Source organism: Brachypodium distachyon, chromosome 3 (genome assembly GCF_000005505.3).
Source record: "Brachypodium distachyon strain Bd21 chromosome 3, Brachypodium_distachyon_v3.0, whole genome shotgun sequence".
Taxonomy (NCBI): Eukaryota; Viridiplantae; Streptophyta; class Magnoliopsida; order Poales; family Poaceae; genus Brachypodium; species Brachypodium distachyon.
Window position 1 is genome coordinate 55,994,702 of NC_016133.3, and position 18,449 is coordinate 56,013,150.

Genomic DNA, 18,449 nt, shown 5'->3' on the forward strand with positions numbered 1-18,449 from the left:
ATGAAAAAAATCTGTTGTCTTCACTTCTTCTGCCTGATCAAGAGTCTGAACCCTAAGATTCAATTGGAAGAAGGGGGAATAGCTATGCAGAAAACAAAGATCAAGGTTCCGTGAGTTACGGGACAGGTCAAATTCAACTAGATTCGATTTGAGATTCTTGACGCTTTGCGTGCCATATTGAAGCTAGCACAATCCACTTCATTCTGGACTCTTTCTATGGCCTATGCTTGTCCTGGTTATGAGGTTGTCATGTTTGCAAGACAGTGCAATCTTATCCTGTGCTCTCTTTGGATCTTGAACACAAGACTGAAGGCAAAATCTGCTAAAGCAGCTTATGATCAGATGAAAAGAAGATGGCCGTCTGGTTTTGCTTGGTTTCCTCTGCTTTCACGAATAATTCACCTCTGCAGCCCGTGGAGAGCAGACACAGCAAAGATCGTATCAATCCGACACATATCATGCCGTCATCAAGCATGATGTACTAGGTAAAAGAACCATCTCTATCTTCTATTCGTTAATCCATATTTACCGGGGCCTTGTCAGTTGAACCTGTTGATTCTTCGGGTGCCATAATAATCCATAAAACCAACGTCTACATCAGTTGGTTCATGGCGTTAGTTGATCAGACCAACTGAGACCACTAGACCAGAACGGATGAAATTGGGGGATTTTGACTGGGCTAACCTCGAATTGCTATTCTCCTGAGCTAGTCTCCCCAGCTCAGGATTACAACACCGGGGAATGAATGTCTTGCCCCTGCCCCTATCAATAATGGCAGTGAGGAAAAACATATGAAAGGCAAAGGACCAAATGGCCTGCAAAGAGATTGGTTTCTTTCTTTTCGCATGCCCAGGAGAGATTCGCGTCCGGCAACTCCCATCAGACGCACCTATCCTGCCCTCAAAGCCTCCGACCCGGAAACAGAATCTTTCAGCCGTTGGATCGCCCGATCACGCGCCCGTCACCGTCGAAGCTCTCTTTGTCCTGCAAGAGGACAAGGAATTGCTGTAGTTTTAGCTCCGTCCGTAGTCGTAGAGGAGGCTGGAGGACCCATTGGATTACCTGATTAGGGGTGACAGGAAGCGTAGACGGTACGGGCCTTCCGGAAAAACGAGGCGAAATCTTTTGGGAAAAGCTTGCGCTGGTGGTGGTGGTGGTGGTGCTACTAGCTAGCAGGGTGATGTCTAGGCGCACACGGTTGGGCAGGGCCGCACGGTCACGTACAAGTCGACATATTGATCATGATCATTGAAGAATATAAAGCAGGTCTATGTGCTTTTGGAAAAGGTTTTAGGGGAAGAAGGGGTGCAGCCGTGCAGCCGTGCAGGTGCGTCTACCCTGTTCCTGGCTTCTGCGAGCGTACCTGAATATCAACATGAACGGTCGACAATGCGAGTATATATGATCTGGGATCATCCGGCGCAAACTCAACCTTGTGAGTATTTACGCAACTGCGATGGCTCGTGGATCCGAACGTACGTACAGCGTAGAGCCTAATCATAAGGGTATCCACAATGTGCTAAAAAAACTGTCCATAAGCACAAAAAAAAAGTGAACCATAAGATCAACTTCATACATTGCGGTGCTTGTCCACAAGCTCAAAAGCTTAAGGGCAAGCCATAAGACATAAAAAACTATTATATCTATAGATGAAGTACACGTTGATGTTTGTCTCTTGTCAAAATCCAGGCACCTTTTCTTATACATGGGGTCTAGCTTGAGGACAAATTTAGCCATATGCATTGTGAGATTTTCGCCTGCCATAAGCCGAAACCCATCTTATTGCTATTGTGACCTTATACATTGCTGTTTGCTGTTGCTGGCCAATATATTTGGAGATACAAAGGCTTTACTGCAGTGTTCCGTACATATACGACCATGCGCGACGCCAACTAATCGGCGACACGTCCACACGGCTATGGCATAGTCTAGGGTGCATATCCAGACCCACAACGAGACAAGGCTTTAAGTTGCACAGACAGCAGATCGCCAAATCGCCCAGGTGGAACGAAATAAAATAAAAGCGACGTCGACAGACAGCCCCCCGCCCCCTCTCGCAGTCTCAATCGAACGACGTCAGCTGTTCCCATGTCCCACCCATCACGCGCAGCTGCGAAATAAACGAACGAAAAGCTAATCCCAGAGGTGACAGCGTCCATGTCCGTGTCTCCGGGCACGCGCGGCAGTGGGTGCAGCCGAGCGAGCCAATCGATCCAAAATCCAAATCCGAGATCCATGGCGGAATGGTGGCTACCACAGCAACCGCGTTCCTCTGCCTCCGATTGCGCGAGGAGGGGTCAAATGGTCAGTCAGGGAACTACCACCGGTGTCCGGTGGGCAGCCGATCACGCGACGCGAGGGCGGTCAAATATCCACAGAGCGCTCGACGGCGAGGGAGAAAGGTGGCGGGGTGGGAAAATGGGCGCGCTAGGCAAAGCCAAATTCGGCGGCTGTTGGCACATGGCACGGACACCGGCACGGGGCACGAGTGCACGACCGGGCGGGCGGGCGGCCCGGCTCTGCCTGCCACGGAGGGGCACGGCCGGCGTGGCGGGGCCACCGGCGCGTGTCGAGCTCGCGCTGGTTTCTGCCACTCTTCGTGCCGCCCCACGTATGCTATTGCTGGCACTGCTCCTACGTAATAACGTAATAAAGCCCCACTTGGGTGAGAAGGGCTCTACACTTGTCATCTGCTTCGACGTGTCCAGCAATTCTTTCACGCACAGAGTCGTCCGTAGCTCCAGTTGCAATGCGTCGGGTCAGCTAGGGACGAGTCTTCCTAGGGATAATTAGGTTGAGAACCTTGCCTTAACAACGAGATCAGAGTGGCGCAGCGGAAGCGTGGTGGGCCCATAACCCACAGGTCCCAGGATCGAAACCTGGCTCTGATAATCCAATTCTTTTTCTGTATTTTTTTCCCCAACGCCAGTTTTAGCTTGTTAGTTCCCAGGTAACACCAGAACATGCTAGTGACAGATTTCATTTTTCCTTCGCCGCGTGCCGACGAGAAGTAGCATTCGTAAATGCAGGATCACTGGTCACTTTACAGCACCAACCTCCGGAGAGGGTCCAAATAAAGAAAGAAGGATTTACCCGCCAAACTCACTCACTCATGCCCGAAAAGTAAAGATGCAAGAAGATCGCACGCATCGACTTGATCGAATTTCACTATCATTCACGGACCCAAGTAAACAAAAAAAAAACGCTCGCCTAATTAACTCGCATGCTTGGACGGTAGCATAGCTAAAGCGCCGGCTCTTTATCTAGTTTACTCGGCTAAAGCAACCCAACCAATTAACCGGTGCGATTATCATTGGCTAATCATGATATGCGTGCATGCCGCCTGCTCGTACTGATAATGCGAGTCGAGTCGAAAGGCGACGCGGACAGCGCTAGCTAGCCGTGCATGCACGCAGCTCGTACGCATCGATATATCGTCGATCGAGGTGCAGCCGCAAACTCGTCGTCCCCGCCGCGTACGTACGTGCCTGTCCGTCCGGTTCGGGTTCAGTAATCAGTAATCAGTACTCCTCATGCCCGATCCGCAGCTGCTGGCTCGTAGTGTAGGTGTCGTTTTTTACTTTTTTGATCAGGTGCTCAAGTTGGGACGACACACACACACTCATCCAGTAAAAAAAAAAAATCTTCTTCCACCGGTCGGCCGGCCGACGTCGTCGCGCTGCCTCGTCCCATCGCCAGTTTTGTGGTCGCCGCAGCAACACCTGCGCCCACCACCTCGATCCTGCGCGCGTGTCATCAAACCATGCGTACGGGATTTCACCATCCAGTTTCGCTTTTGACGTGCCATTGCCACCTGAAATTCTTTTGTTTTATATAATCTCGTGGAGGATCCATGGTGCATTGGTGATTGTTGTGCGCTTTAGGTTAATCCGCTTTGCTAGATCCATCCTAAAGTAGTGTTTGTTGTCCTTGGTGTGCAGAGAGTGGGCACAAAGTTGGAAATTTTAAAATTTTGTTTCTTCTTTTTTTTCCCCTATGAAAGGCAAAAGGACACGGCACCTTGGAGATGGTAAATGTTTTCTAATTAGCTTACAAAAGTTGATTGATCCAATCCTCTACGACAACTTCAGCATTGCATCGTTGTGTGGCCAGGGCAGGGAGTGTCAGTAGTACCACTCAGTAGCCAGAGCTGCCCGAATGCGTGCAAATTTAGCAATTCAGTCTCCTTTTCCCCTTCCTTCGAGAATGTTGGGCCGACATTTCAGCCCGACACTCCTTGAACCTGCCCACGTAGATGCTGGGCTACCCCCTAAGAAAAAACGTAGATGCTGGGCTCGGCCGTGTAAGACACATCATGACACGAGGGGTTTGGGCCCATGCATGGGGTTCTCCAGAAAATGAACATAAATGTAGTTTATAAATCATGTTTTGTAGAAAAATGCTTAGATATCCCACCAAATTTGGCATAATTGTTCGGTGCAATTTGAATTTTGTTTGAAAGTTCAGTACGACACTTTTTTGACATGTCACTTGATACACAATCATCAATCTACGACTTCAAATACTATCGTTTGTGTGTCATGAATGAACATATTTTTGAATGAGCTTTTGTAGAATCGTCGGTGCGCAACTGGGTCCGGGGATGGGTAACGAGCCAGTTCACTCGATAAGACAATGAGCTAGCTTGATTCGACTCGTTAACACAACAAGTTAAGATGCATTTCTGGCACCGAAGCTATTCTTTCAAACAAACATATTAAAACAAAGATGCATTTTTGGCGCAACTAGTTCAATTTGATGAGTTGACTTGCCAGATTAAATCATTAAACTCGTTACACATTGAACATGTATGCTTTTGTTCGACAAGAGAGGAGGAAGGGGGACGGGGGAAACGGAAGGGATTGCGCGTGTCTAGGACTCTAGGTGGTGGGTGTTGGCTCGGTGAAGAAGAGGTGGCAGAAGAGAGAAGAAGATGCGGTGTTGGATTATTGTGTCGGCTAAATTACCGAGTTAAACGAGTAGCTCGTTAAATTTTGGTTTTCAGCGAGCTCATAATAAAATTCGGCTCTACTCATTAGCTTTTGAGTTTAGTCATGTAACCACGCTACTAATCATCCCTGCAAAAAAAACACGAATCAATATTGTTTTTTTTTTTGCAAGACTTCTTGGCATTCTAATAAAAACTGCAAAGTCACGGTGGGCTGGACGGATACTTTGGTACGACAATGCACAATCATATCTACCGTTGTGCGCATCGCATCACAAGCATGTGTGCTCTACATCAACAAAAGTAAAGGGGCCGCACGCCCGCGCGCCCCCACGCGGACTCGACTCGACTCGGCATCCCGCGATCGAACTCCACAAGACAAGTCACAAACAATGTGCGACGCAAGCAAAGGCTTGCAGAAGGGAACAGATGCGCATGGGTCCGCGGGAGGGATCGATTCCATTCTTTGTACTTGTACCTGGCCCTTTCTTCTTCGACGCATGCATGCATTTAGCCCTGCTTCCAAGCTACGGGAACCCCGCGAGCTTTGCGTCCGCAAGGCGCATCGCCGTGCACGCGATGGAGTATTATGTTTGCCTAGTGAACGGAAAGGCAGCAGGCATCTCTCAACGTGTGTGGATGCGTTCATGCGTAAGTTAATTTGCTTGTGAAGCAACACGTAGCGCCCGTGCTTGAACAAAACGTTAACGAGCGATGCATTTTGCTCGCGATTCGCAAAGCAGGGCATACGGTCAAGCGAGAAAGGTTACACTGGCTTAATTTCGGGGGTAACGAGGCCACATTGTCAGGGTCAACACTTCAAACAGATGAGCTTGCGTAAAGGACTACTCCCTCCGCGACAAGTAATTTAGCAACGGAAGGAATACATTTTTTTTAGGGATGCGTAAAGTACTACTTTTCTCTTTCCCCCTTGATCATTTCATAAGCTTAATCTGCACCACCACCCAACATTGCATAATCAATGTAGATTTTGAATGGTCCATAGCAGCAAAGTGTATAATCATGCTTCGTCACAACCAAAATTCTAAAAGCAATACCGCTGGAATGGTAGTGCAGTATATTGATTTCCTCCTTCTTCTGCCCAAATGAAACCTGTATAATCTGCCTTTTTTTTAACTTAACATGCCAATCAAAATAGTGTAAAACCACATAGCGCAACAGTATACTGAATTTTGGATGCATGCTTAAAATCCTTCCTCAACAGAGTGGTCTCGTCAGTGAAATGTTTCCCTTCTCTTTTTTGATTGGAGGAAAAACAATCTCAACACCCCTTATCTAGATACAGCATTATTCAAATTGAAATGCCCTTATTGATATAATTTTTGTACAAAAACTCGCCAATTCACATTGATTTGATCCCTTCTCCCTCCATCCCGACCAAAAAAGGACTGCTGCAACACACTGAACCATTGCTGACGTATCTACTCATTCATCGAGGTAGCCTCAGCCTGACGAGTCACGATGCCATACCTGTCGCCGTCGCCACTGGCGTCGGCGTTGGCACCGCCGGCAGCCCGCCTCGCCTTCCACTTCTCGTACTCCGGGTCATCGGTGGGCAGCTCGTGGCGGCACAGCGGGCACGTGTTGCGGATGGCGAGCCACGGCAGGATGCAGCCGCCGTGGTAGAGGTGCGCGCACGGCAGCCTCCTGGCGCCGTCCCCGGCCTCGATGCCGTCCTTGCACACCGCACACTGCGCCCCGCCGGCCTCGGCCGCGTCGACCACCACCGTCGGGAGGCCCTCCACGGCGGCCTTCGCCGCCGCGCGCCCGCCCTTGGCCGGAGGCTCCTCGTGCTCCGCCTCCGTCGCCAGCTGCCCGAAGAGCACGTCGTCGTCGTGGAAGAGGAACGTATCGATGTCCCCGCCGCCGCCATCGTCGTCGATTACGAGGCTGCCCAGGCTGTTGGCGGCCAGGAGCACCTCCCAATCGAGGCTCCGCACCGCGGCGGCGCCCTCCGCCGCCTCGTCCTCTTCCCCCCTGCCGGCGACCTGCTCCCACTCGTCAGCATCGCTCAGCCCGAGGTCCCACCGCTGGTCGTGCTCCTCCAGCTGCAGGCAGTCCCAGCAGAGCGGCAGGCCGCCCACCTCCCCGCCCTCGTCCGGCGGCGGTGCCCACACGTCGTCGTGGAAATCGAGGCCGAGGAACGAGGCAGCGGTTCCACGCCGGGCAGGGGCGCAGCGGTCTGGAGGGAAGGGGGCGTCGGAGGAGTCGGAGTCGGAGAGGAGGGAGGGGAAGGGCGGCCAGAAGGAGGGGAACGAGATGGCGGACGAGGAGGAGGAGGAGGGTTCGAAGACGTCGTCCGAGAAGTCGCCGGCGAGGGGGAGGAGGAGGTGGTGGGAGAGCGAATTACTGTTCGCCATTGCTGGGCTGGTCTAGTCCCAACGCCCGTCCGGCCCGAGGTTGGGGACGTTTGCGCTGCCGCTGCTTGTTGTTATCTCTCTGTCTTTCCCTTGTTCTCTTCCAAATCCACTCGTCGCGATTCGCTTTCGTTTTCTTTTGTTCGCCCCCCGCTTTTTGTGCGCGCTTTAAAACTTGGGTTTGGTTGGTGTACCGGACGCCCGGCGCCGGCAAGGGAGAGTACGGGAACGACGTGGGCGTGCACGTCCGACGCCAACGGTTGCAGTTTTTTTCTTTTTTGATCAATGGATCTGTTGAGTTCAAACTTGGGTTGGGTTGGGTTGTGTTTCAGTTATGGGCCGGGTAATGCCCATCCGGCCCAACAGTGCTTCCGGCAGGCGGGTAATGCCCAGCCGGTCCAACAATTGCTTCCGGCGGCTCCTGCCAGCTCTCGGTTCCGATTCCGAGCCCCTTCCGGCGCCTCTTCATATTGCTACCCTCTAACTTCAGTTTATTTACAACGAATTTGCCACCGCTTAAACTAAAAATCCAGGCTCAGACTTTCTCCTTGTTTCAATCCCAATCCACTTTCTCCCGTTCTCGTTTCGACAGGGAGGCCCCGCGAGGCCGTCCTAGGGTTTCAGTTGCGCCGCCCTCGATTGCCGACGCGGCTCCCCTTCCCCCAGATCGGGCGCCGCCGACTTCTCGATCTCCGCCGAGCGCCGCTTCCCGGGACTCTTTCGGTCGAATCTCGCTGTCGCGGCGAGATGTCGGAATACCAGAACGTCGTCGGTGGGAGGCTCAAGCTGAAAGGGAAACCGCTGGATGTCAAGGAAGGCGGGGTCAAGAAGAAGAAGAAGAAGCACCGCCGCGAGGAGTCGTCTCAGGTCGAGCACGGAGAGCATCGCGAAGGTACTGCTCGCTTTTTGCCCTAGTCTGTTATTTCTAAGCACAAACATCTGTTTAGATCTACTGCGACGATTGATTGTGTCCATGAGCATTGTAGTGTCCTTTTAGGGACGGTACCATGATCAATTTGTTGCTCTCTGAAGTCTGAACAATTGATTGGACCCATCTGCTTTGCTGGCTAATTGGTTGATTGCATTCTCTGAACGCTCTGGCTAATGTCAATGAACATTATCGTGTGCGTTAGGGCTGACATTTCTATGTTTTGTTGCATTCTGAACAAATGACTTGATGTGGACCGATCTGATGGTTAGTTGATAGATAACCATTGTTAAACACTCTTAATTCGTTATGTACGTCCATACCATTGAATAGATTATGGTTGATTATAATAGAAATATTTACGTGCTCAGTACACACCTTTGTTTCCCCGTAAATATATGCTTGGTCTCAGTTTCTGGATTCCTAGTAGCTTGTGCTTTATAGTCTTTTACTGCTGCTGGTTGACACTGTTTTGCTGGCATGCTTTCTTTGATTTAGTAATATCTTTTTTATGTTTACTTAAGGGACTAATTATTATAGCTTTTAAGTGGGATTATGAGTTTGAATCTATCTGACATATAGCTAATTTAGAACTAATAAGGAACATGTCTGGTGACTTATGTTGGTGTTACTTGTTAGTTTCACCATTCTACAGTGACTGTATGTGTTGACCCTTGGACTTCAGGTAGTCTGATTCCCATGTTAATGCTATGACGATAAGAGAAACTAACAAATTTCTCTGCTCTTGGTTTCTGGACCAGCTGTTGCGAATTAGTACCCCAAGGTTAGGTAGTTAGGCTAAATCAGCTTAGGAAGAATGTACCAAACATGAACTTGACACTTAATAATGGCACGTTGCTTATGCTGATTTGCTGAGTGGTTGAACCTCTAGAGAAGTTGCTCTCTATTGTTGATTATTTGTTTTCGCATAGTTAAGAATTACCCATGGTATGATTTACTCATTTGTCCAACTATTTGATTCTGTGCATTCAACTCCGTGAATCTAAATATGATTTCTGCTGAATGTACTTCATATATAATTCGATGGTTATTCTTCAGGTGGGAGCTCGGAATTACAAGGTGACGCTATTAATGAATTTAGTGAAGCTGACAAGATGGGAGAAGAAGGGAGCTCCCAAGCTGATTATGATCACCTCACGCCAGCTGAGCGACGTTACATTGAACAGAAGCAGAAGATTGACATACACAAGCTGGCCAAGGTTGCTGACAAGTCACACAGGGACCGCATCCAGGACTTCAACCAGTACCTGGCAAATCTTAGCGAGCACTATGACATCCCAAAAGTTGGTCCTGGTTAACTAAGCAAGAAAATCAAGGTTCACATGATTGTTCTGTGTGCTGAACCTATCCAATGTCTCTTTGCTTGTTATTATGACAGTCTGTAGTCTTGTCTCTGCAATATTTGAGAACTTGCGGGGGTCTTGTAAACTGATTGCACTTTATCTGCATTTCAAGACCATGCATAATGATTGAAAGTATTCTAAATGCCTGCCTTTATAAATAGAAATTACATTCTATTTACTGTTCTTACAAGTATGGTTCTGCGAACTATGAGAATAATCATGTAGCAATCTGGCCCATTTCTTGAGGCTCTGCTTATGTTCCCAAACTGATTTATTTCCAATTCATTTCCTCCTACTAACCAATATTCCAGTTTTGACTTTCGACATGGGAAAGGTATTTATATCTAGCTGTTACCAACTGTGCATTTCAGTAGTTTGGTTTGGAAACTGCACTTGTAAGCAAAAATTTCTTCAACAGATCGAGTTTTTCATACAAAATATACCAATTGTACACTGGATCCAAGTAATACAGAAATAATGTACACTATCTATCATCTCTGAGCGTTCTGCCCAACCACCTTAGCCTGCACATATCTAGGTTCCTAATGACAAGAGTAGATCTCATCCGAGTATCCGACATTCATCCGCAGCAAAAGATCACAGTTCAGTGGTAAGCCGCTGATATGTGGCTTGTCAGCACTCAGCATGATCATCAGAAAATAAATCCCTGTCACTAAAGCAAAACCAGCTAGACACACTTGTCAAAAAGAAACTACTCCCTCTGATCCTAAATTCTTGTCGTTGTTTTAGTACAAATTATCATTGTTTTAGTTCAAATTTGTTCTAAAACAACAACAATAATTTAGGATCGGAGGGAGTATTAACTTGCACAGAACTAAATCCTCAAAAGTAACATTTTCGGTTGAAAGCATTACTTTAAGCTTGGTATAAAACATTATTACTTAAAAAAGAGAATTCAAGCTTGATAACGTTCAAATCAATAAGTTATGCAGAACGGAAAGATAAGGAGTAAATGAGTGACATCTCTCCCATTTCAAAAGATGAAAAACATTATGGTTTAAGGTAATTTTGCCCACATGTTCAATCCAACTATCTAGCATGGAACTACATAAACTTATAAAACATGTTGCTCAAAGTTCATAAGAAACAATCAGAGAACTTTGAAGACCATGTATGGATGTATCAACATCAGATATTCAGATCGTATGACCTCCTCATTTTGCTTCTCATGGCATAAAAGACAGAAATTTTAACTGAGCATCATCATGGAACACCATGTAAAAACGTATTACCACAATGAGATACTGAAAAAAAAAACAAGATGGGTGTAAGGGTGCAGGTACAGGGTACAGTATGGCAATCAGAGAACTTTGAAGACCATGCATGGATGTATCAACATCAGATACTTCAGATCATATTACTCCCTCCGTTCCTAAATTCTTGTCGCTGCTTTAGTTCAAATTTGTACTAAAACAGCGACAAGAATTTAGGAACGGAGGTAGTACCTCCTCATTTTGCTTCTCAACGGCTGGCTTAAAACATGCATTTCTTACTTGACGTGTCAATAAAAATTGCAATGGTATATACATTTTTTTTTTACCAAGACGGATCTAGATAAGCACCGATTGGACAGGAGGGTGTAGGTGCCGCAAGCAATCAGAGAACTTTGAAGACCATGTATGGATGTATCAACATCGGATAATTCAGATCATATTACCTCCTCATTTTGCTTCTCAACGGCCGGCTTAAAACATGCATCTCCTACTTGACACAGTCAATAAACATTACAATGGTACTTTTTTTTTACCAAGAAGATGGATCTAGATAAGCACCAATTTGACAAGAGGGTGTAGGTAGGTGCTGCAAGCAATCAGAGAACTTTGAAGACCATATAGGTACTATCCACAGTAGTATATTTTCAGATGGTATGACCTCCTCATTTTGCTTCGAGACTTCTATATTGGTAAATCCACTCAAGTAAACAAACATAACTAGCTACTAAAGAAAATATCGAACAGAATGCGATCAGAGAACTTTGAAGACCATGTAGGTGTTATCCACAGTAAAAATTCAGATGATTTTGTCTCCTCATTTCGCTTCTAAACGACGTAAAAGCATCATGTGCTGGATAAAAGTAAACATCGAATGAAGAAACAATAACGTGATGCGATGTGGACACAAGAAATGATTCCGAGGAAAACTGCTGACTTCCACAGAAGTACAGAGGTCATGTCCAATCCATGAATTGATGTTGCACCTAGATACCCTTTTCCCGCAGTTTTCCCTGCTCCAAAACTCAACAGAGTAGGGGGCTAATGGTGCGAAGTTAATCGTAACAAAAGCATGAAATCCAAGAAACCATCAAATATTCATAGATCACGTGGACAAATAGAATCATGCACAAGAGTAACAATGATAACACTACGGGGACGGAAGAAATCTGGGAGCGCATCCAGGGGAAGACTACAAGAACCTGTAGATTGGAAGAGTTGGGACTTGAGAGGTGGGTGGGCGGTCCCTGGCGGCTAGGCTTGTAAACTTGTAAGATTTGGGGAAGCTAGGGTTTGTCTGCGGGGATCATATCGGCAGCAAGAGAAGGATTAAGGATACAAAGGGGCTGGGCGCCCCCGTGGGCCTGATTGGGCCTATTCTTTCTTTTTTAGAAAAGGTTGGGCCTATTCTTATTCTTTCTTGCCTGTGACGACAGCTCATTTTGCACAGATTAGACATACAATGTTGTTGCCTGAGAGAAATCGGATATGCATAATCTGGGAGACAAACAAAATTGCTTTTAATCCCTTCAAATCTGCTTTGTAGCAGATCATGCTTTGTGCGTTAGGCCTAAATTTGCAAGAGTTTCCTCTCAGCAAAAGAATAGCTCACACGAGCACTTCAGTCTTTTGTCACTCAACAAAATTTCACCGGTTTTCATTCACATGTGCCAACATACAGGCATACAAATTACAATGCTGGAAATGAAACGAACAAATAAACACTCCCAATTGCTCCTGTTTGAAACATTGTAACATATGCACAGCATCAAGTGCCTGATCCCTAATCACCAGTAGATCACGGCAAGCTCTAAAACTCCACGGACACATAGGTCGCTGAGTAGTCGGGCATCTTGTGCAGCCGCCTGAGGATGCCCTCCGCGGCCTGCTTGGCGCTCGCATCGCCCTTGTGGAAGGCGCTCACCAATGCCGTCGGCAGCATCCTGTCCCCAGTCACCTCCCTCAAGCACCTGTCGTCGCCATGAATTAGGAACTTCTCCACTATGCAGAAACACTTCTGCCACAGAGTATTCTTCTCCTTGTGCCGCCTCAGCGCCCCGAGCACGCGCGTCACAGTGTCCAACTCAGCCAGCATGGCCACGCTCATCTTGACGTCCACCCGGTCATCAAGGAGCGTGCACAGTGCTCCCAGCGCGGCCTCTACGACGCGGGTGTTGTCGCTCTCGATGCAGCCAAGGAGGCCCTGGATGGCACCGGCCTCAAGGAGACAGAAGGTTGTCGCTGCAGAACAAACTCCCCGATGTACCGGGCAGACTTGGCGTTGTGGGTTCTTGTTGACATGCACTTTTGTGTCCATTAGGCGTTTGAGTATGGTCTTCCTCTTTGGGCGTGGATCCTCCTCGGGCAGCAGCTGGGACAGTTTGATGGACTGATAACTGAGGTTTTCGAGCCCCACAGCGGCAAGCCGTTGTACCTCACTGCTTCCAGAAGCTCCGGTGAGGAGTTTGGTGAGCACCGAGGCCAAGCTGTGGTCCAGGACTGCCTTAAGCACGGTCGGGTTGTACAGCGTCGTGGTGAGACGCACCAGTGCTCCCACAAGACCATCCATGTATGGCACCGCGTGCCTGCTCGTTCTTGTTGTGCCGTTTTGCACCTCTTCTATCCCGCTCAGTATGGCTGGCACGGCACCCTCCTGCACGAGCCCAAGGTTGAGCGAGATGATTCGGTGTGGTAGCCTCGAGAGGAGCATCACTGATGCAGCACGCCGCTCAGTGACGTGCCCAGTATGGCTGATGCTTTTGACTAGCCTGCCTGGCTGCCCCTGCGTCTTGCAGAGCCTCTCGGCGACGGTGTGGCCAATGTGTGCGGACAGGGTGATGAGCAGCCTCGTCGCAGCAATGCTAAGCTCCTCCATTCGGGAGTTCATGAGCTCAACAATGGCATGGCCTCGGTGGTTCTCCCTGACAACAGAGACCACGACGTCCAGGGGCTTGGCGAGTGCTGTGAGCGCAAGCAGTAGGCGGATGATGCTGAGGTTGAGGTTGTCAGGCATGAAGCACTTGACCATATGCACGAAGTTGTAGATGCAGTACTTGGACGTGAGGACATGGCCTTCCTTGTTTACCACGGTGGTGTCTGGATCAATGCCAGACTCAACGATGTTGGCAAGGACTGTGGCAGCACTGGCCTTGTAGCACAAAGGCTCGTCGTCTGCCTTTCGTATGAAGAGCTCCTCAACCATGACTGGGACAGCACCTGCCTCAACAAGCACCTTGTTGTTGGGGTGATGGGAGGAAAGCTGGACAAGGACTTCAAGCGCAGCCTTGCGGACTGCAGTGTTGCAGCCACACACCATCTTGATGAGGACCCCTGAAGTGTTCCCAGTGATGTCAATGGTGAGCTCCTGCTCTAGCACCAGCTCACTTAGGCAGCTGACCATCTCCATCTGCACCTCTTCTGGACCTGTTTTGAATATTCATATCAGCTTAAAAGTGAAGTAAATCACAGGAGCAAGAGGATCTAGGTCTCAAAACCCTTTGCTCTTAGTGGAACAAAATTTGGGATGATGAAATGTTGAACATTGAGACCATGCTAACGTGCGCAGCTGTAGTCAAGCAGCTTGAGTTTTTTAAACAACAAGTTGCTTCATACTTGATGAAAAACTGGGTGGTTCGAAAGTTTATCATAAAAAAAAGAACATTAAGATTATCCTTTCTTACTTTGTAACTAGCATGCCATATTTTAATGAGCCACACAGTTATAAAATTTCTTTAACATCTTACCTTCAACTAGATGACTCAGAAGAGGGTCTAGGTAGCCACTTTCAGCCATGTACTTGATGTTCTTCGAACACTTCTCCAGGTTCTTGAGGACTGCTCTGGATTTCTCAGCAGCAATTGGATCATCAGAATCATTAATCTTCATTGTGGTGAGAATCAGAATACTTCCAGCAGTTGACCCAATATTCTCCAACAATAACTCCGACTTCGAAAGCTCTAGCAAGAAAGAGATGGCTGCATGCCTTTCATCAGTAGTATTACTTGACAGTAGCTTTATTGTCCTGGCAATGGCCTTGGTTTTTCCAATGATATCCTGTATGTCATGAAGCATTTAAAAAAAATCATCATAATATGCAGTGCAAGAATTGGAATGCTGAGCAGCTGATCAATTATGTATACTATCCTAAATTGCAGATGAGTTATTGGAGTCAAGAAAATCATGTGTACCTTCCCTTCATCATCCTCGACTAGTAAGCACAGAAGCTCCAGTGCGTCACACCGAATCTGTGTATTGTGGTTGTCCAACAGCTTTGCTAGGAACTTGGTGACCCCAATCTTATGTATCTGCATCCTGTTCTTCCCTCTCAGCTTGGCCAGAGACTTCAGCTCAAGTATAGCCTCAAGCACCATAGAATCTGTAGTCGACAGTGCGAGCGCAGTGCGTGCTATCCTGATCCGCATTGCTTCATTCCTCATTGTCCATTCTGCAATCACGCTCTTCAGGGAAGCATTGCTCATCACTGCCTTACTTTGCAATGGCATTTTTGTGACAGGGCAACTGACAGGTTCAGAACTGCCTGTGAACCTCTCAAAGTGTTCCTCTATGGCTCTCCTATCATATGTCACGCCACCCTCTGTTGTCACAGGTTCAGTCATCACCTCTTTTGTCAGCGGACAGAAGAATGCATCATACAATGGCTCAACAAATTCCGTGACCTCTGGGAGAGAGTTGAACGTCTGCCCACCAAATTCATGTGATTCATGGTGCATTCCCCGCAGAAAGTCCACAAGCCTCGGCATGTCACTGTCGTAGACAGACCTCCTGTTGGGCCCATCGGTGGCTGCATTCAGGGGCATATCAACCCCGAAGTAGCTCATCATTGAGTGTGATCTAATTGCCCCATCTGTACAAGCATTGCTGCCAAATGCTGATGCTGGTATCCTGCCAAGATGATCACATATGTTCTGAATGACATTCTCCAGGTCTTGTGTTATGCTTTGTATCGCATCATCTGTGAGTTGCAGTGATCTGCCTCTGCACCTTGCAGTGAGGTCTTTAGCAAGGATGACACTGGCAAATAGAGATTCAGGCATCTGTGTCATATTGGTTGGGGCCCTGCGAGCAGTTTGACGCTCCATCATGGCCCTACCTGACTCCATGGATTTCTCTTCGCTAACATTGGCAGTGGATAGTGGCACCGACAGCATTACTGCATATGCATAAAAGGAGCAAAATAAATGCAATGCAAATTATCAGAAGTTCTAAGAAGAAAAAAGTCATCATAAGGGCATAGAGTAGAAGATTCAAGTCACTAAAATGGTTATTGCAGATCTATGTTGTTCTTGACATTACTATGGCGTGCTTTCCTTCATGGTAGTCGGTAACTACTTTACTAACTAAACTGTACACATGCAAGCTACACTCTTTTATGCTGACGTATAAAACCATGAGAATGGAATTGTAGGTTGCAAAACGTATTATGATTACTCCATTAACAGACGTCTTCCTAAGATAAAAGCTTTTTGTCAAACTTACTGTTCTTCCACAAAGCAAGCAAACGAAAAATAAAGATTATTGCTCTAAAACAGTACCTGAATCCAAGAACTTCAAGATTAACTCCACGGTAATCTCGTGTACAGGAGTTATAGAAGGAGCAATTTTGCCTCCTTCATTTCCAGCATTGAACCCAGTCCGACTCCCCAGAAGCACGTTCTATCATAGAAGAATGCAAATAGAGAAGGCCCAGCGAAATGGGTGCAGTTTATATATCTCTTCTACTTGGGTATAGCCAAGCCCCATTTCAATATTGCCCATTTATCATGGTCTGATGGTGATATCCACTGGACCTCATAAAAGTTAAACACGATAAATAACTGTTTATCTTGCTGACAGAATGACATTCTTCCTGCAGTTTTCTTTATAAAATCCATAATAAGAACAAAGTTAGGCAAAAGGTAGGTTGGCAAGCTACCTAAAGACCATAGTGGCAATGACATACCAAGGAGGTCACTGAAAGCTATATACAATAGATTAATAAAGAATAGACGCCGGTGATATCATCAGTAGCCAACAAGTCATAACGTTGGATTGCTGCAACTCAGCACAACACCATGGATCGATAAATCAAAAGCAGATCATAATCTCAGCTGATAGCAATAGCAAGCAACTTTCAACAGTGACGGGAGCTAAAACAACAGCATCACAGGCACAGGTAAGACCTTAGAGCTGATTCATCACATCATACTAGTTCTAGGCAGGTTGAACAACCTGTGTTATCCAATGAATGCCCTTAAAATTCTAGCGACCTGAATTCAACACAAGTTCAACCGCATAAGCTACTTCCTGAGGGTTTTGGCTTCTGAGAACACGCAAAGAAATAATCATTGGTTTCGGTATACTCCAAGTCCAAGGGAAATCGAGGGACTGACTTGTACCAAACCTTCACTGACTACGGCTATTTTATGAGATGCTCAAATGTAGACTAGGAGTGGACACAAGAAAGTCAGGTTATAGCTATGAAAAGCATCACAAAGGACACGATGTATGTACTTTGTTGAACAACCGAGTGAATAAGTGAGGGGACGGTATGACAAAATGACAGATTCTTGAGTCAGAGTGTACCCATGTATGAGTGGTGTTTTTGTATGCATCTACTCCAGACTGTGGAAGTCGTGGTGTTAAAAATGTGCCCGAGCCGAGTCAATGGCGTGCATCGGTCTAAGACAACTGACAATTACCAAATGCAAACCGGCGGTCGATGGTATTCCTCGACGGCCGGCGGCCGATACGGCGATACTGTCGGAGCTTTATCGGGGCGGTCGACGCGGGGCATGTTGCAGTGTCTAGTGTGTCCGCCGTGTCTCTCAGGCGGCGAAAATGGTGTCGCTCGCAACGGCGGGGGTGTGCCAACGGGAGGCGCTGAGAGAAGGTGCCACAGTGCCAGCACAGGTGGGTACGAGAAGAAGGGAGACCGGAGGGAAATACCGAAGGCTACCGATGGAGGTGCACCCGACCGCCGACGGCGAGAGCCGGGGGGGGGGGGGGGGGGGAGGGAGGGAGCTTAGCGTTGAAATTGGCTCCTGAAACGCGCGTGCTACGAGTTCGCCTCGGAGGACGTCGCCTTGGAGCTTCGAATTCGGTTAAAGGTTCAATACTTTGGATGTTGGGAATATGACATTTAGGAAACAATCGATTACATGAAACCTATATCAGAAATTGTGTTGCTTGTTTGATAATAAAATACATATGTAAGTACTTAGAACTACCTCAAAATTTTGGTTCTTCTAAGGAAAAACTTGAACTGCTACAATTATTTTAGAAATGCTACATTTTTCCAAAGTTTTATTTATTGCAGGCTAGACGCCCTTCTGCGACCAGATTCTTCGATGAAATCACAACGAGTATAGTGAATCATCCCGAAAAGACCATCATGTCCGAGGAGGTAATTCTAATTAACTCGATCAAGCTTATATGTGCTAACTAGTTAACACATATAATTTTTTTCTTGTCCCGATTTTGAAAACATTTTTTTCAAGCTGCGGGGGAGGGGGGCGCCCCCCCACCCACCCTCCGCCCCCCGAACTCCATGTAGATCTGCCCATGATGATAAGGTATTACGTACTATAGATACTGATGAGT

General features: G+C 47.3%; 3 protein-coding genes and 6 non-coding genes across 9 annotated transcripts; 2 read left to right on the top strand and 7 right to left on the bottom strand.

Annotated features, from left to right (window-relative positions):
* The first annotated feature begins 2,819 nt into the window (after positions 1-2,819).
* On the top strand, positions 2,820-2,891 carry TRNAM-CAU. Its single transcript has one exon. It is a non-coding gene; the product is annotated as a tRNA-Met (tRNA).
* A 3,238-nt stretch (positions 2,892-6,129) lies between these two features.
* On the bottom strand, positions 6,130-7,486 carry LOC100832254 (E3 ubiquitin-protein ligase CIP8). The gene has a single exon (XM_003572937.4). The coding sequence runs from the start codon at positions 7,327-7,329 to the stop codon at positions 6,391-6,393; it is 939 nt and encodes a 312-aa protein (XP_003572985.3). The 5' UTR covers positions 7,330-7,486; the 3' UTR covers positions 6,130-6,390.
* Positions 7,487-7,866: 380 nt separating this feature from the next.
* LOC100826349 (protein FAM32A-like) lies at positions 7,867-9,760 on the top strand. Its single transcript, XM_003570413.4, has 2 exons — positions 7,867-8,218; positions 9,314-9,760. The coding sequence occupies exons 1-2, from the start codon at positions 8,074-8,076 to the stop codon at positions 9,571-9,573; spliced, it is 405 nt and encodes a 134-aa protein (XP_003570461.1). The 5' UTR covers positions 7,867-8,073; the 3' UTR covers positions 9,574-9,760.
* A 964-nt stretch (positions 9,761-10,724) lies between these two features.
* On the bottom strand, positions 10,725-10,803 carry LOC112272074. Its single transcript, XR_002965773.1, has one exon. It is a non-coding gene; the product is annotated as a small nucleolar RNA R160 (small nucleolar RNA).
* A 131-nt stretch (positions 10,804-10,934) lies between these two features.
* LOC112272077 lies at positions 10,935-11,013 on the bottom strand. The gene has a single exon (XR_002965776.1). It is a non-coding gene; the product is annotated as a small nucleolar RNA R160 (small nucleolar RNA).
* A 217-nt stretch (positions 11,014-11,230) lies between these two features.
* LOC112272073 lies at positions 11,231-11,310 on the bottom strand. The gene has a single exon (XR_002965772.1). It is a non-coding gene; the product is annotated as a small nucleolar RNA R160 (small nucleolar RNA).
* Positions 11,311-11,444: 134 nt separating this feature from the next.
* On the bottom strand, positions 11,445-11,525 carry LOC112272075. The gene has a single exon (XR_002965774.1). It is a non-coding gene; the product is annotated as a small nucleolar RNA R160 (small nucleolar RNA).
* A 74-nt stretch (positions 11,526-11,599) lies between these two features.
* Positions 11,600-11,677, bottom strand: LOC112272076. The gene has a single exon (XR_002965775.1). It is a non-coding gene; the product is annotated as a small nucleolar RNA R160 (small nucleolar RNA).
* Positions 11,678-12,481: 804 nt separating this feature from the next.
* LOC100826661 (putative U-box domain-containing protein 42) lies at positions 12,482-16,608 on the bottom strand. Its single transcript, XM_014900398.2, has 4 exons — positions 16,403-16,608; positions 15,038-16,020; positions 14,594-14,903; positions 12,482-14,273 (listed from the first exon to the last, which is right to left on the bottom strand). Exons 2-4 carry the CDS (start codon positions 16,016-16,018, stop codon positions 12,661-12,663), a joined length of 2,904 nt encoding a protein of 967 aa, XP_014755884.1. The 5' UTR covers positions 16,019-16,020; positions 16,403-16,608; the 3' UTR covers positions 12,482-12,660.
* Positions 16,609-18,449: the final 1,841 nt, after the last annotated feature.